Consider the following 18,115-nt stretch of genomic DNA (forward strand, 5'->3'; position numbering starts at 1 on the left):
CCACATCTAGTCTTCTGGTCCTGAGACAGCAAAACAGCCCAGACTGTCACACCAGCAGCACCATATATCACTGCTGCTATGATGTCCCATTTCTGAAATGCTGTGTTACTTTTACACCAGATGCAATGGGACACACACCTTCCAGAAAGTTCAACCTTTGTCTCGTCAGTCCACATTCCCACTCGCTTCATCACACAGGGCTGTGCAGGTTTGGATTTTTCCCCTCTTAATCACAAACACCTTCAGTTATACATTTAATTTACTTGTGTTATCTTTGTCTAATATTTAAATTTCTTGGATGAACTGTAAGAATGCAGATGCATGTAGACATGGTGTCAGCAAGACGGAAATCAACTGAAAAACAATGTGTACATAACACACAAGAGAAGTCGCTGAGCTGAGTTGTGTTCATATCAACATTACATCCATTTAAAAATGCTGAAATAAAAGCAAAGCCTGTTCTGTCAGTGAGCTCATAAATGCTGAGCACGTATGGTTGCATATGTGTGTAATAAACAGTAAAGAAATATGTAAACAAAACGGGAAAAACCAAATGTAGTTTGGCTGTTTAGGGTATGTGTCCGATCTGCGCACTGGAACAATTAAACTGACGTGTAAATATTTGTACATACAGGTGCTGCTTTTAGAGCATGAAACGTCTCTGTGTCCAGGTTCATTTGTGGAATCTCTGCAGGTAGAGGGTGGAGTCGTCAAACAATGGGTTCTTCACCTCCATTTCCCCCGTCTGAAGGAGAAGAAAGAGACAGAGGGGAAGATCTTAGATTAACACACTTCCTGTCTTGGCCCTGGGAAGTTCAGTTATTGTTTAATGTCATCAGTTTATTCCTTAGTTTGCTTATGCTTCTCATATATCTTTGCGCTTATTTTTTGTTTTGTGTTCCATCTTTTCCGTCTCATGACTCTAAGTCTTTGTTCTGACTCTGCAGAGTTCAGAAAGATTGAAAGAGCAGCTGAAAGGGTCGAGTGTTGCATAGAGAATCTCTGAGAAACCTTCCTGCTCTTCACACAGAAACAGCGTTGGAGACAATACAAACCCGGCCACAGTGAGTGCTGAATGAACCTTCTTCTGGATTACACGCTGTGTATTATGCAATCCATACATTATTAGTAAAACTACTGTTAAGACAGCTACATAAAAATGACATAATCTACATAATAATTTTTAAAATACTTATTAAAGGGTTTATTTATTCATTGTCATTATTCAGACAGTTCCTGTAGTTTCCCATAACTTTTGTGTGATTTATTCCTTAAATTCAGGTTGACGGGTATGACAATGATGATGATGATGATGGTGGTTTGATTGCACAATCCCAGGAAATGATACAGAAAATGTATAAAATCAGTATCAGCTGTAAATAATCTCCCATGGTCATATCTCAAAGTGTTGGCTGTGGGTGCTGTTTGCACAGTCGCTCATTAGGACCAGGTTGAACGCTAATAACTTCTAATTCTCTCTTACCTGTCAGCACATGGAGTTTTTACACCCACAGCTGCCTAACTAGCTAACTAGTTAAATACTGCAGGTTGGACACTTATTTGCAGGACATGCACCTGGATTCGGAGCGTCCCTTTCACAGCACAACATTTTTGAACCAGAGTCTTAACATCACAAAAGCGATGCACTAAGATTAGCGGCAGACGACTTAAATAAGCAGATATGACTGTGATCGTTTCCACTGTGACTGATAACTTACTGGGAAAGTGTAAATGGTGAGAACTGCCGGTTGTGTCAGAGTTTACTGAATCCCTGAACCAATTTAAAAGATATAAATATACAGTGCAGCCAGCGTGTAAATGGATGCACCATCACACTGCTTTTGGATACACACCAACAGTTTTCCTAAATGCTGTTTAGCGGCGTTACTACTCATGGTTGCATCGTTCACATCACAGGCGGGGAATATCGTTACCGCCAAACATCAGCTGTAATCAGTCAGGAATCTGTCACACACTCACAACTGTCCTGTCGGTTCAGTGGCTGTATCTGTACCCACATTATGCCTTAATGTTATCCTTATTTCTTGTTGATGGATTCCACTGACTCAGCATTACACCATCACAATGACACAGTGGACACAGTTGAACTTTTACTGAATGTGGAGATAAGAATGCAGTGTTTACTCACTGGTGCAAGTCCAGGACACTCATACACGGTGAAATCTCCATCCTCATTCTCCTCATCTGTTGAGGCTGCAGAGTCAGGAACTTTAGGCTCAACCCTGTGTCTGCGGAGAACACACAAATATTCAGCAAGGATAACAGCGAGACAGGATAGAGATACACATGCCAAGGTAGGATGAACATGTCTGTGCAGGGAGGGCGACTCACTTTCTCAGGGAGAGCATCTGTTGCTTCTGGTGCTGGTAGTGGTACATTTGGGCACTGTGGGCCAGCTTCTTGTCCCCAAGCTGGAAGTAAACAAGGGGTAGAGGGGAGATGAGAAGGTTCCTTCCTGAACAAGTAACCATCACAGTAGTGGACATGCAAGAAAGAGTCTCAAGCCCGAAGAGTTGGACAGCAACCAGACGCTGACATGATTCACGCCTACCGGCTATAGAAGCTAACTGCACTCCAGAGTGTCCATGGATGAGACACACCTACAATAACTGAAGGCAGGACAGTCCTGATTCCAAGGACCCTCAGAAGGAACCAGTCCCGTCCAACTACTGGCCATAACTTGGCTCAGCACCACATGGAAGCTCCATCATAGCGGCTAAGATTAACAGGCACATGGCTCAATACATGAGTGGGTGCCAGGAAGGAACTGGCAGAAACACCAGAGGGACCAAACCTTAACTATGGGTTGACTACAAGTAATCCCCTCAGTGCCCCAAACATGGATCCTGGAATGCCTACAACTGCAGAAAGAACAGAACCTTAAGAATCTTCATCAGGAATTCGTTAGGAATGTGGCGTACAACACTAGAGGCCAAGCTTTAGCCAATAGCACAAGATTTACCAAGCTCAGGGGGCTTGGTAAATCTCCCACTACTGTTCTGTATGGGCCTCAGCCAGATCATTAACAAGACTGCCTATGGGTACCGACTACAGAATGGAGCAGTTGTTAACCACCTCCTGTACATGGATGACATCAAGCTGTATGGCAGGAGTGAACCAGACATCGACTCACTGATCACACCACTAGAATGTACAACAATGACGTGGGAATGTCATTCGAACTAGAGTATTATAGTCGGATGGTAACAAAGAGAGGAAAGGTAGACAGAACTGAGGGGATCGAACTACCAGAAAGCAACATATAGACATTGAGGACGGCTACTCAGGCAAATGGAAACCACGAAGAGGCCGCTAGGAAACCCTCTAACCACCAAATACCTGCAGAGGGTCAGACTCCTGAAGAGTCAGCTGAATGGGAAGAACATAACCTGGAAATCAACACCTACACCATCCTAGCTGTCAGATACTCTGCTGGAACTGGAATATTGTCAAGGTAGAAGGAATCGTGAAGAAAGAAGCATATATTTATAAAGATTTTTAAAGAACACCTTTATCATTCATCAGCAAAAAATGGGTCTGGATCATGACTTTGTCTTCCTACACAATCCAAAACGGAAGAAGAAACAAGTGGACATTCCTGACTGGCCTGCACAAAGATTTTACTTTAATCACACTGAACATCTGTGGGATTAAATGAAGATCACGATCCATAGCAGGAGAGTACCGAATCTAGAGGAGCTTGAGAGATTTGCCAAAGAAGAACGCACTGGGATCGTCTGTACTCCAAGATCCACTCGGTGTGTGTACTGTCAACTACCAGGGAGCAACAATACGATGGCAGACTCGAGACTGAACAATCTTAGAAGGAAAGGAGGAAGAAGAAGAAGAAGAAGAAGGGCAAGTGGACCTACAGCAGAGCACAGCAGCTTCCAGGAATAAGAACCAAAGGCAGACATCCACCAGGGAGTCTCTTTAACAGTGAACAAATCTGATGGTACTTTTCTGAATTCATAATTCCATCAGTTTTCCCCAATCCCTCCCAGAGCCTCCATCATGACTTTTTACAGATGCCCACAGAAGGTGCCTCTCCTGATCTCAGTATCTCTCACACACTGGTGATGACTTAAACCACAAGTGTTACATTGAGAGTCGTCATTTTAGAATTCACTGATTTTCAGCCTAGTTTTTATGTAGTTACTGTTACCTTACTGTTTTCTCCCTTATTTAAATCATTAAAGCCAAGTGCAATATATTTGAGTTTTCGAGGCTTCTACATCATCAGTTTGCTGGATTTCTTTTAGAATAAATTTGATACATTGCAAAAAAAAGTCTGATGTAGCAAATATGATAAAAATATAAACTTCAAATAATTACAGCATTTTCCAAAAATTGAATTTTCCAGCGATTACTTCGATGTCGGACTTTGAAGGGTTAAGAGCTGCTTCTGGCGAACAATTCTTTCACCGGGCCGTTTCTGACGAGGCTCCTGTGAGCAGCAGGTGGAAACTGAAGGGCCAAATATCTCAGATCCTGTGTTTCCTGTTTCTATACAGTTCATCAGGTTAAGATTTTTGTTTAAGGCGTTTCGGGTTTACATTGTGTACATTTATGCTCACTAAACAGCACTCAGATTATGAACTGCATGTGGAGCATTGGTGGTAGAGTTTAGATCCTTGCATCGCTCAGCATTGAAGGCAGTGGTGATCTGAGACAAATAAAGACACTGAAAAGTATTTTCAGTGTGTTTTCTCCTAAACATTTAGTCACATCGTTTCCTCACCAAATTCTCGAATGCCTGAGCACTCATCAGTCCAGATGAAGGGTAGTCCACTTTCTGATTGATATGAACATATTTCTGAAACCTGTAACAATAAAACAAAATAAACACAACAAAACACACATAGTGAAACATTTGGAGCTGACTGAAAAGAGCTGATAAGTTGTATTATAACACATTAACAATGACAGTTAACGTTCAAAACACATTATCTCATGAATTTCACAACAAGAGGCAGCTCTTGACTCTGTTGTTCCCAGTATGGTTGGAACAGCTCAGCTCTCTGTGACTTACATGCAAACAAGCCACGAAGAAGACTTAAGAAACCACAGAGTACATCGCAGGTCTGAAAACTGTCTGTTTCAATATTTTGTTATCTTTCAGATTCATTTAAAAATAGATTTTTTTTCTCCATCAATCTTCACAGAACACGTCTCAGTGATAAGTATGTGTAGTGTGTCACCCAAATGACTCTCAGACCATAAAAACCTCCATCCTGTAGTGGTGTAATGAAAGGAAGACTGTCCACAGTTTCCAACAACGTACTCCCGGGAAACCTGGAACTGGCAGGGATGGGTAGACTAGTGAGGGAAAGTCAATTCAGAAAAATATAAAAATGTGTGCTTCTATGTGACTGCCTCTTCTAGAGTGCTTAGGATCTCAGAGTGGGGCAAAGTTTACAGCTAAAAACCCAAAAACACTGGGTTAAGGAAGTGTGTGTGTAAGCCTGGAGGGCTCAGTCGGTGTCTGAATCTAAAGGGAAGGAAAACACTTGAGATTAAAGATTAAGACGTTTGGCAAATACTTTTGTCCGTACAGTTTCCTGTTCTCTCTCTGAGCACATTGAACAGCTCTGTTTCTTTGTCATCTCTTTTTAAGATTTATAAGAAAAACAATAAATTACATGGAAATACTGTAAATCAAATGGTTCCAATCAATTTAGCATCTCTAACAGAATGACTATAATGATGATGGATACGTCTACAGTGCAACTGCAGGCCATCCTGTCCACTCCTGAGAGGGATAGTGGGGACCTTTTGGTTTATGCAGCACCTTAGAGAGAAAATAATAAGCTTACCTGACCCAGCAAGCCAACGCTACCAGCAGTGCCAGGGAACCTGCCACAATGACGACGCTGCTCATGACTGAGAGGAGAAACCAACAGACAGCATGAATGATAGAAGTGTTTGCTGGTCTGCAGACATCAGAGTAAGACATGATCCTTTAGTGAAAGCTTGGAGAAATGAGGGAAGAGCTGAAAGGACAGCAGCTGAAAATAAATAGATGTGAGTGAGTCAGGCCTGTTTCCTGCAGCAGCACAGACAACAACATTGATAACAGTAATGCAGTGTGGCAGAACTAATCACAGCAACGTCTGAGTTCTGTCGTGTCCTGCATTAAACTCAGGTTCAGTCCCAAGATTTTAAAGTAGGCGGGGCTTAGATCTCGTTTGACTCGATACACATGCCATGATAACATCAGGACGAGTTATTGACAACTGTGTATTTGACAACCCATGAACTTGGCTGGAGGCTGAATTGTTGATTATGTGTGCTTGAGTGCATGTGCCTCCCACACCGACCATAGCAAATCCAAGTCAGCATCTCTTTTGGGGAATTCTCATCATCCCCTCTGGTTTTACGTATTTTTGTCACATGATTATGTCTGTTGGTACCAATGACGCGTGCACTTGTTTGAAGATTTTATTGCAAATACTGTGCGTGTCCATTTTTGGTGTCCAGAGGGTGCAAAAATTAAAATCTGACACTGATACTAATGCAATCAAAGAGCTGTGTTGCTAATATTTGACATATCCAAGCCCCACCTGTGGCCCATCCCTTTAATGCTCAGTACATGGGAAATAATTAGGTTTTTTTCATGTGTTTTTTAATGAATAACTTATAATTCAAATCTAAATTGGCACTTAAATGATTAAAATCCTGAAAATGATTGCATATTTGATCATTTTGATGAGGTCTCACGTTGATAAAGTGATTTATTTAAAAAGTTATGTGTGAAGATTGTGGTTTTAATGCGGGTGTACATTTCTGCTACACACGATTCTAGAGGGAAGTCAGTTTGAGGAGGGGACAAGAACTATTTCTCTGGAGCTCTACTGGATGATGATGGTCCAACTGGATTAAGACTTTTACACCAGCAGTCACAACCGTTTTTGCTCCACGGACGGTATAATGTCAGACAATATTTTCATGGACACCTTTAAGGTGTCGCAGAGAAACACAACAAAATGACAACAACCAAGACAAAAACTGTGGTGTTTTGTAAATATAATAATAAACGTGTGATTGTGTAACTGTATCAGCAGCGTCCTCCTGAAATGCGCCAACAACATTGAGAGTAACGTCCTGCTGAGCCTCAGCTCTGCCAGCCCGGTACCAAACGACTCACGGACCGGTACCAGTCCATGGAACGGGGGTTGGGGACGCTGATTTACACCATGGCCTCTTGCAGCAGCACATAAACCCAAACTCGATTTCGTTTAATTAAACGGTACCTCCTGTAGTGTGTGTGTGTGTGTGTTAAGTACACACCACAGCACTCAGGACAATGTTGGTAGACTGAAATACAGCGAGATCAGGAGGAGGCGTCGGCTTTATCCATTTTACTGCACAATTACTTTTTTCACACATGTGGTGAAAAGTAGTTTTTAAGTTGAATCCTCACAGCGGCCTCTGTAAGGTGACGTCTTCTGTTCTATTATTCAAAACGACTCTATAGCTCTCTTGAAATTAAGCTGGGTCCTAACTCAAGGACAGAAAGACTTACTGATGAAGACATGGTCGTCAGGAGGGTAGCGGAGGATGATGGGACTGCTCAGAGCGGCAGTGTGGTTTCTAGGGGTGGGTGAAGCGATGCTAGTTAGCAGGACACTCTGAGTAGGAGGCTGTTCCACAGAAGATGCTCTGTGAGTGTAGCCATGCTCTTCAAACTGCTTGGATGTGATCTCCTGGGAGGATGGGGCTAATACCAGAAAGTAAAGAGTGTGGATTTATTACTTCATTAGGGAATTTTGTCACATAGCAAATATGGATAAGAAGAAGAGTGTAATACCTGAGCTGTAGGACTCGGGTCTCTGTTCCCTGATGATTGCAGAGAGAAAGTCAATCTCCTCATCGAGCTCAGGGTATGGGCTCACTTTATCTGGAGGAACACAACACCAGGATTCTTACCATCTTCATCTAAACATTTGTTTACTAAAGCTCAGGTCCACCACCGAGCAGTATCTTAGCTGTTCCTAGGACTGCGCTCTTCTGGACAGAGATCTCTGATTGGGGGTCACTGTACCAAGTACTCCAATTACCACTGGGACCAGTTACCTTCACCCACATCTTCTCCAGCTCTTCTCTGAGCCCTTGGTACATCTCCAGCTTCTCCTGTTCCTTCTTCCTGATGTTGCTGTCATTCAGTATCGCTGCATCGATCAGTACGGCCGTCTTCTTCTGTTTGTCTACCACCACTGTCATTTTGTCTGTCTGTATCTGGAATAGGATGATAGGTCGGCCATTCTCGACCACCCTGGGAGTGCATCTTTACACAGACTGCACATGGATCGGCCTCTCATGGATCAGGGTGCTGGACTTGGGGTGTGTATGTGTGTGAGTTTTGTGGTATGGATATTTACCCCATACCACAAAATCATCAGCTACTGCTCCGTGTTGTCTCCTACTTATACATCCAAGCACAGTATGGAGTAGGTGGTATGACCAGAGTTGTGCTGATGTAAACAGGGTGAACAGCTTCACAGTTTTAATAGCACTGTTGTTTGCAGTTATAAGCTGCCTTTGCACCTCCTACACTCATATACACCAACACATGCACCCAACATATCACTCCCAACAGTGACGAGTGGGAGGAGCAATGGGCTCCTGCATCTTCGGTATGTTTGTATGTGTGCCGTGTGAGAGACATGCCAGTGCTCCAGGAGAGCTGACCTCTGGTTCTCTAGGGCTCTTGCCCTTTGACCATGAGGGCTCACTGAGTCTGAGGCCTCCCTCCTTCTGCTGGAGTGGTCACGCAGTTGTCATGGAGATGTATGGCTTTGAGTCTTCAGTACTGTTGGAGGGCTGCAGATGCTCTGGGTCTTCTGGGCCATTTTCCTGGGAGGCATCACCCTCATTATGAAGTATGTTTCATCACACACACACACACAGTGAACATCCAGCAACAACGAGTTAGTTGAAACATGACAACATGGAACATGTGGAACTGCTTCTAAGGAAATTGTTAATCGGTTAAATGAGTTGTTTGCAGGCAGTCGTGTTTCCAGTGCGGAGCTTCATTTGTCCAAACCGTCTGTACGCACTCACTTCTCCAACTCTACCAAAGAGGTGTGGCCATATTAATGAACAGAGAGACAAACGTCACAACTTGCAACAATATAACAGATCCAGAAGTTAGATTAATAATACTTCTTTAATCAATATATGCATGTATGTAGTACTAGTATTTATGGAACAAATGTTAATGACCCATCTTTGTTACATTGTTTTTCACCTCACTCTCTGGTCACTGACACCACACTTATAATACGGACTTCAACTTTCAACCCAGAAACTGCCAGGCTCAGTCCAGCAGTGAGTGAAAGAACCTGCACGTCTACACACAGTCTGAGTGACTTTGGTCTGTGCAGTGTTTGGTCATCATCCCACTCTCAGGGATTTCATCTCCTCTTCCTCAGCACACCACTCAAACTCTCGTTTAGTTAGCAGCTCCATTATGATGGATGTTACAGACACTCAGATTCCCTCTATCACCATCAGTGCACCAGTCACACCACCAATTAGGAACTGAAGATTTAATACTTTGTTACTGGAAAAACTGGTTTCAATGTTCAAAACCTGAGAAATTCTTCAGAATTGTATGAGGTCTACTAACACACAGTGAGTAAAGAAGAAACACCCAGTGCATCTATTGCAGCATAACTAAGGGAGGATTCAGGGTCACCTGGTCCAGCCCTAACTATATGCTTTAGCAAAAAGGAAAGTTTGAAGCCTAATCTTGAAAGTAGAGATAGTGTCTGTCTCCTGAATCCAAACTGGAAGCTGGTTCCACAGAGGAGGGGCCTGAAAACTGAAGGCTCTGCCTCCCATTCTACTTTTAAATACTCTAGGAACAACAAGTAGGCCTGCAGAGCGAGAGCGAAGTGCTCTAATAGGGTGATATGGTACTACAAGGTCATTAAGATAAGATGGGGCCTGATTATTTAAGACCTTGTATGTGAGGAGCAGGATTTTGAATTCTGGATTTAACAGGAAGCCAAAACAGGAGAAATCTGCTCTCTCTTTCTAGTCCCTGTCAGGACTCTTGCTGCAGCATTTTGGATCAGCTGAAGGCTTTTCAGGGAGTTTTTAGGACTTCCTGATAATAATGAATTACAGTCGTCCAGCCTGGAAGTAATAAATGCATGAACTAGTTTTTCAGTGTCACTCTGAGACAGGATATTTCTAACTTTAGAGATGTTGCACAAATGGAAGAAAGCAGTCTTACATATTTGTTTAATATGTGCGTTGAAGGACATGTCCTGGTCAAACATGACTCCCATGACTTCTCACATATTTACTATATCTCAGGTTACCTGTTGGAAGATCTTGTACAAAAAGTTAATGCATGTTCTGCAGGAACTAATATGCACTAAAAGTTGGAATACAGAATCTAATTGCGTGAATACAGAACATTCTGGTCATCCTGTGAAAAGAGTCTGAGTAATATGAGGTAGGAGCACCTACCTTTAACAGAATGAGTGTGAGGAGCATGTCTCCTCTTGACCACGCAGCGTCCACGGGAGTTTTCCACCAGGGGGCGCAGACAAGGCCCACAGTGGGAGCTGCCAGGCCGGCAGAAGTGTCTTCCTGCCAGGGCACATTCTAAACTCCGAGGGCACAGAGGAGAACCTGTACATGAACATACGACACAGCACAGCACTATTTTTCAAAATACTCTGAAGTGAAGACGTCTCACGTTTCTATTTTCATTTTACACTTAGAATTTTTATTTTACTTTAATTACGTTTTTATTTCAGCATCTCAGTGGTCACATTTTGCTCCCTGGATTTACAGTGAAATCCTCTCTCAGGCCATTAGTGACAGAATCATTACAACAGCACACAATTCATTATGTATGTTTTAGATCTTAGACATGTGTTAACATGCCAACAGAGTGACGCCTCCTCTGTTGGTTAGCACCAGTATGGAGGCATAAAAACACATGATATTCTTCTCCAGCAGCTTGAATTTCTAACAAATATTCACTTAGTGGAAACAGAGAACAGCTACTCTGACAGACTTGTGACGGTAACTGAGCCGTGCTACATTACACTGAGTGTAAAAACAAAAAAAGACAGAAAGTCTCCTCAGACAAGCAGAGATCTGTAAGTGAAACCAACAAAGTGACACTGGACCCTCAATGGTACCAACTTGTCAAACAGGTGATTAAGCAGGACCGTCCTGAAGCATGTTTTACACACTTCTGAATGCTAATGAGGACCTTACAAAACGCTCATCTCATCGTGTTCAACAGAAAATGAAATTAGCAAATGAGCCCAAAAACGTGTCTTTTCCTGACAGACTTCTACAGAAACTACACGTCTGTTTGCAAATGAACAAGTTTCTGTCAGATCAGGAAACAAGCTGCTAACTTTTTTTCTTTATGCATCACAAACCCACACAGGAGCTGAACGAGCCGGGCTAAAGTACTCTGAGATATTCTATGTGCGAGGCTAAGCACTGTTTGTAGCATTTTAATAATATTTTTGAAAAAGTCTTTAAGGGACAAATATATCAAACAAGATATTCTCTTCAGTTTGGTGCTAATTTTCTAAATATTTATAAAAATATAAAGTACTGAGCAAAGTCTTAATGAAGCCCTTTCATCTCTTTGTGTATTCCTTCCAACTAACAATTAGCCTGATAAGTTTTAAGGGAGCTTTAAGCCAGTGGTGTCAGAGTCGTTTTACACTGTGGGCCACATACAGCCCACTTTGATCTTCAGTGAAAGAAGTCACATGTTTAACTGTTTTTCTATGAGATGAAGAAAAAGCTGCTGTGACAAATAAGGAAGTCTGCCAGCACAACTCTTTGGACTTAAACTGTAAGAGCTAAATGTATAAAATAGCTCATTGCCCAGACTGTTAAAAAAGCCAGAAGAAATGTCTTTGATTTGAGACACAGCTAAGTGCTTTGCATGTTTGCATAATTTGTGAAAGTTGACATTTCTTTGGTGTCCAATAGCAGAAATTAGGCTTTCTCATCAGAGGTTTAGGGGAAAAACAGCAACATTGTACACAACTGTACAGTGGTGTGTAATGAACAAGCAGACAGATACAACAGATGTGGTGGTACAGCTTGTTAAACCAGATGTTCTGGTCTGTACCACTGCACTTCCTGTCTTTGGAACATCTGCCCAAGCAACAGCTCTCCAGGCTTTGGAATGTCGTTTTTATGGACACTGGCTGCTTTTTCAACCGTTTCAGTCTAATCTTTGCACCTGAACAAACAGTTTTTGTGTGTGTTAAGTCAGTTAACAGAGTTAATGGTGATGTATAAATTATTCAAGCATCAAAAAGCCAACTATGAAGGGCTGTTGTGTCTACACACACAGTTTAACATGTGTAAAACTAATTTTTGTATTAACAAGATGATTCCCAAATAGCCTTTAAAGATACACATAAAGTGTTTTATTTGTCATTTGTACACATACACTAGATGTGGGTACATAGAAAATACTGTGCAGAGCTGAGAGTCAGGGTCAGATAAACATAGGTAGAAAAAAAACATGTCAAGTAGTTTCAGAGAGCGCTGTGGTATGAGAAAACCTTTGTCATTTAGAGATGTATTGCATGTTGAAATGTGTATTGCACCAACTAAATTAGATTGTGCGTGTGTCTGTCCTTATTTTGTTTCTCCCATCAGTAATACTGTGGTAGGAAAGGAGCTGTTATGGAAGCGTGCTGTGTGCATATCATCAGACTCTGCTCGGCTCAGGCTGGATGTTCAGAGGAGGCTGTGACCTGGATGATAACCATCTCTGATGATAGAGTTGGTACCACAGGGACCCCCACAGCCGTGTGTCAGTCCACTCCTGTACCACCTCTTCACATAAGCACTTGTTTTACTTCAGTTATTTTCCACGATCAGAGTTCAGTTTATTCTTTATTTTAGTTAGTTGCGTTTTTCCTGAAATCTTACGCTTATTTCAGATGTTTTGTCTATGTTGAAGAGGTCATTCTCCTCTGTTTGGGCCGTGATGTTTTAGATGACGTGCCTGTAACTGGACTCCTCCGGCAGCTTTATGAGGCCCAGGATGCTCGTGTCATCAGCATACTCGATCCTGCCAGTGTCAAGCTAGGTGGCAACACAGTCATGGACGCACAGGGTGAAGAGTTTAGGGCTGAGACTGACGGTGAGCTCAGAGGAGACCCTGCCTCCCATCCTGAACACCTCTGCTCTGGAGGTTAGAAAGTCCAACTTTCCTGGTCTGATTGTGTTGAAGACAGAACTGTAATCCAGGAAAAGCGTAGGTTCTATTGCTATCCAGGTACAGCAGGCCAGCACATGAGTACCAGTGGCACCAGTGCACTTTCTGTCCTGGTATTAATAGCTCTCACTGTGACTAGGCTAGCCTTTAGCTGTCTGATGTAGGCAGATCTTAGCAGACATGTCACATGGTCAGATTTACCAAAGGCTTGGTTCAGTGCATGCCTTCCTGATGTTACTGTAACAGTTTTGGCGTGCTTTTTCAAACGTTCCAGTGATTACATTCTCCTAGAATGATGCGAACACTGTCCAAATGTGTGTTTTTGTGCTTACTGATCATGTGGTGCATCCTTTGCAGAGGTGGGAATGTACACAACACTCGAAATGTTACATTGCTGTCCTCTGGATAAATAAAAAGAATTGCACTTTAAAGTCAGGTATTCCATATCCACTAGCTTAACATTTGCCAGATCTTGGCATGGAGTCGCTTAAGTATTCTGAGGACATTGGATAAATAGATGGAAAAAAGTGGCAAGCCTAAACAGCTATCTGCAGCTGATGAACTATATCTGAATGTAACATTCTAGAGAAGTAGGAAAACAATCTGGCAAAGACATTACATAGCACCTGAGAGACACATCTGGGACTTCTGTTGATACATTTACTGTTTCAGAAAGGGCCTTAATGGAAGAGTGGATGTCCCACATAGTTCTGACTGTGTTGACTATTTGTCTGAGGTTCAGACGTCAGTGATGAATCCACAAACCTTCACACACCGTAGATGAAAATAACTAAGTGTGTTTCCTTAAAAGACAAAGGAACTTCAGATCTGTTTGCCAATAATATTGGTTTCTATTCCTGAATTCCGAGTCCCCAAAGATCGTTTAGACACTTAAACGATCTTGATTCAAGAGTTGGGAGTTCGCCTTGTAATCGGAAGGTTGCCGGTTCGAGTCCCGGCTCGGACAGTCTCGGTCGTTGTGTCCTTGGGCAAGACACTTCACCCGTTGCCTACTGGTGGTGGTCAGAGGGCCCGGTGGCGCCAGTGTCCGGCAGCCTCGCCTCTGTCAGTGCGCCCCAGGGTGGCTGTAGCTACAATGTAGCTGCCATCACCAGTGTGTGAATGTGTGTGTGAATGTGTGGATGACTGGATGTGTAAAGCGCTTTGGGGTCCTTAGGGACTAGAAAAGCGCTATATAAATACAGGCCATTTACCATTTTTTTAATGTGCACCTGCAGACCAACAGGGATCAGAGAACAGCACCAACTGTTTCCTACCATAATAAACTTGGTGGGCCAGTCAGGGCAGCCTGCTGTATCTAGGCCAGATGGACAGACAGATGGTCAGCTTAACACTTACAACCATGATTTTAGGGTGGCATGGGGCTTCGTCAGTCACTGGCTAATTGATCCCAGGACTATACTCGGCACAAATGTTCCTGTATTACTATGCCAGTCAGTAATGTTATGGCTCTCCATGTATGCCATGCACCCTGCTGGATTGTCTCGTCTTTACACAGCCTGCACCTGGGGTCTTGCCTGGTGTGATAGACCCCAGCCTCTATGGATCTTGTGCTCAGAGCTTGTGCTGCCATGATTAGTGCCTCTGTGCTGTCTTTCAGTCCAGCCACTGGTAGGATTTCTCAGTATAACTTCTTCTGTCTGCCCGTGGGACATGCTGTGCAGGGACCAGCCCTTCCATGACGGTGCCTCTTGGTTATGAAGGGTATCTGACGACAGGCAGATTGTTTTTAGCATTCAGCTGACTTCTCGGGACTTGCCTGAGCCTCTGTCTGATCCTGGTTCTTCCCACTGTATCAGTTCCTAAGGACTTGTGTGACCGTGTGCAGGTGTTTGGTGTTGTGGCTTTCCTGGCCTGTTGGTTCCCATTTCCCTGTGGAATTCTTTGTATTCCTTGTAGCTGTACTCCTGTCTACAATCTCTCCTTCTGGTAGTGTAATCAGATTAGTCCTGACTACCTTCCCTCATTTACATAAATATGTATGTGAGTATGCGGCCATTTAATAATCACACACACATAGAAATAAACACATATAATAAAATGTGATGTGTTACAAATAAAACAGAAATATAATAAGAATTCTTCTGATAAAAATCTTACAAATCTCAAATGGGTAGTAAAGAAACAGCACACCAAAATATTTTAGGGTTTTTTAGAGGGATCAGCATACTTGGTGTATTTCCTCGTTACTGTAAGTCTTTAACTATAACAGCTTGCATAAACTGGCATTGACCTAATTAAGCATTAACAGCTCCATGTGTAGAATGAGATTGGATCGCCATACTTTCTATAAAGTTGTGCAAAGGTAGTTCGCATTTTGTTTTCTGACTGTTACAGTTTGCTAAACATAACACAGTCTGGTGGATTTACACGTTATACCTAAAAAACAAACAAACAAAAACGAAGCTAAAATAAATCAGGCAATGAGAAGCAAATGAATACATTTCTATCATTTTTATTTCCAGTACAGCAAAAACATCCCTCTTTAGGAATATTAACTGCTACGGAGACTTAAACATTTACTTGAAAACCTTTAATTATTCAAAAATCACTTTTTAAATGCCCACTCATTAGGCAGAGTGCCCATATGTTACCCAAGCACATTGCACAGAAATAAGACAGCAGCTGTGGTCTCCATCACACAGCACGGTCCATAATCAGGTTGTGGTCGAACACCCCGAACAGGAGTCTAGATTTAGCTCATCAACAGTCATCGCTACGGGCCTGACGTGTCTAAACTGAACGAACCGAGATTTTTAACAGTTCGTTCATCTGACAAACACTCGTTTGAACCTTTGTTTGAATAAAGATACTACATGATAAGAACACCAGCTGATCCCTGGCACGTTTTAGGCGTTCAGGTTGTTTGTGCATCCAGCAAGCGCTAATTTACAAATGGCCATTAATGCCCATAAAACCATTGTTGTCCATGAAGTATTAGACACAGTGGGCTACCACGGTGAACTGAGCGGCATGTTCTTTCACTGACCACACAGACTGTGATATGTTATGGATCAGTTCTGTATGTACCCCCATTCTGCCACACACAATAACTAAAGCACCAAATGTGGGTTAATCCACCACTGGAAACAGAAACAGCTGTTTTTTTAAATGATGTATATTGTTTTTAAAAGCATCACAGATCTATAGATATGAGCTATAAAAGGAACTGGAACTTCAGACCTGTGTCATCAGCATGACTCTACGTGGCCGCTGACGTCTGTGACAGGGAGCTCTTCAGCTGTGACATCAGGAATGTGCTCCTGAGAACCTCCAGGCCACAGCAAACAAACTCTGTTTAGATAACAGATTTGCTAACAAATGCATGTGGAACAACACCTGGAAAACATATTCTTCCTCTTCGCTGCCTAATAGGATCTGTGCAGTTGTGCTCTTCCAGCCTGACACAACACCACACATCACAGGGTGAGAATACCCCAGAACTACTGTAGTACCACCCCCACTGTCTGCACTGCGCTGGCATGCATGCACTACAGCCCAGCAAACATATGTGCACATCTTAACCCTGGAAACGAAAGACTCAGTGACGACCAGCATGATGCAACCATTACAAGCTATGCTGTAGCGTCACCTTTAACTTCTTTTTCATACGGCAGCTGTTACTGACTCAGTGTCATCTGAGTCATCTTCAAATAAATCAGTATATGCAGGTAAAAACAGACAATCCCCGTTAGGATAAACACTTTGTCCCTGCAGGCTGACAACATCAAATCACTTTAGACTGAAATCCCATAATATACACAGCAATATACACACTGAATGGAGCAAACAGTAACTGGCTTCATATATTCACTGGGCTAACATATGCCCATTAGATGTCATCCTCATAGACGGATTTCTGTAGAGAGCACCTCCACAATGAGAACTGTTCCCAGGGTGATGGTGCGCAGTGCCGGAGGCCCCGCGCGGTTTCATAAAGCCTCCAAATGCGTCTCCTTACCTGCCAGGCAGCTTCTCAGCGCCAAAAGGGCAACGAACACCACCGTGTGTCCGAGCAGACGAGCCCTCATCCTGGGCACAGACACCAGACGAAGGCGGAGGACGGGGAGATGGTGGCGGCACTGATCATTCCCCCATCCTCCGGTGTTTAGAGAGGAGAGGGACGCAAGAAGACAAAGCAATAACGAAAAACGGCGAAGACACGAGGATCAGCGAGTGTCGTCGGGACGCTGCTCTGCGTGTTTTCCGCAGGATGTCTGCATTTTCCTCCGGCCCTGCTCCTACCGGACAGCAGTCCCTGCTGCTGCTGCTGAGGCTCAGCTGTGGCAGAACGACGCCAGGCTATGACGCAAGCACGCTGCACGGCCTTCACCTGCCGCTGACATCAAACGCGTCTAAAGTCCGATATCACTTTATGCAGAATCACATGTTTTTATACTCATCGTCACAATGTTTGTGTGCAAAAAGAGAAACCCTTTAAATCCTTGTTAAACCGAGCCTGGAGCATGATGTCACTCAGAGGGTCCAGCTGTTTGTCTTGAAATGGTAACTATATCTTTTTTCTTTTAAATAATTTCGAGTTTTATCTCAAAATGATATTGTTTTTTCTTAATGTGGCCCTACTACTCCTTTGTATGGTCTGTAGCTAACCTGGTGTAACCAGGCGAGCAATGTGCGATTGGACATGTGGGGCATTATGTCCACTCAACAAATTTCTTAAACCATCTCCGTCAAATACAAAGAAATAGAGGAAACACAGTCGACTTAATCTTTACACCCGGAGATCCGGTGGGAATGAAAGCAACAAGGAAATGCACAAACCGGAAACATGTGCTACACGGTTATTTTGATTTTTACTACACTGATCCCAGAAACATGTGG

At 43.0% G+C, this 18,115-nt stretch overlaps 1 protein-coding gene across 1 annotated transcript; it reads right to left on the bottom strand.

Annotated features, from left to right (window-relative positions):
- Positions 1–241: 241 nt before the first annotated feature.
- On the bottom strand, positions 242–17,590 carry npdc1b (neural proliferation, differentiation and control, 1b). The gene is made up of 9 exons (XM_026188016.2): positions 17,235–17,590; positions 10,507–10,671; positions 7,832–7,921; positions 7,547–7,741; positions 5,838–5,904; positions 4,763–4,844; positions 2,353–2,432; positions 2,150–2,249; positions 242–745 (listed from the first exon to the last, which is right to left on the bottom strand). Exons 1-9 carry the CDS (start codon positions 17,302–17,304, stop codon positions 674–676), a joined length of 921 nt encoding a protein of 306 aa, XP_026043801.1. The 5' UTR covers positions 17,305–17,590; the 3' UTR covers positions 242–673.
- Between the last annotated feature and the right edge of the window lie 525 nt (positions 17,591–18,115).

This window comes from Astatotilapia calliptera, chromosome 12 (genome assembly GCF_964374335.1).
Source record: "Astatotilapia calliptera chromosome 12, fAstCal68.1, whole genome shotgun sequence".
Classification (NCBI taxonomy): Eukaryota; Metazoa; Chordata; class Actinopteri; order Cichliformes; family Cichlidae; genus Astatotilapia; species Astatotilapia calliptera.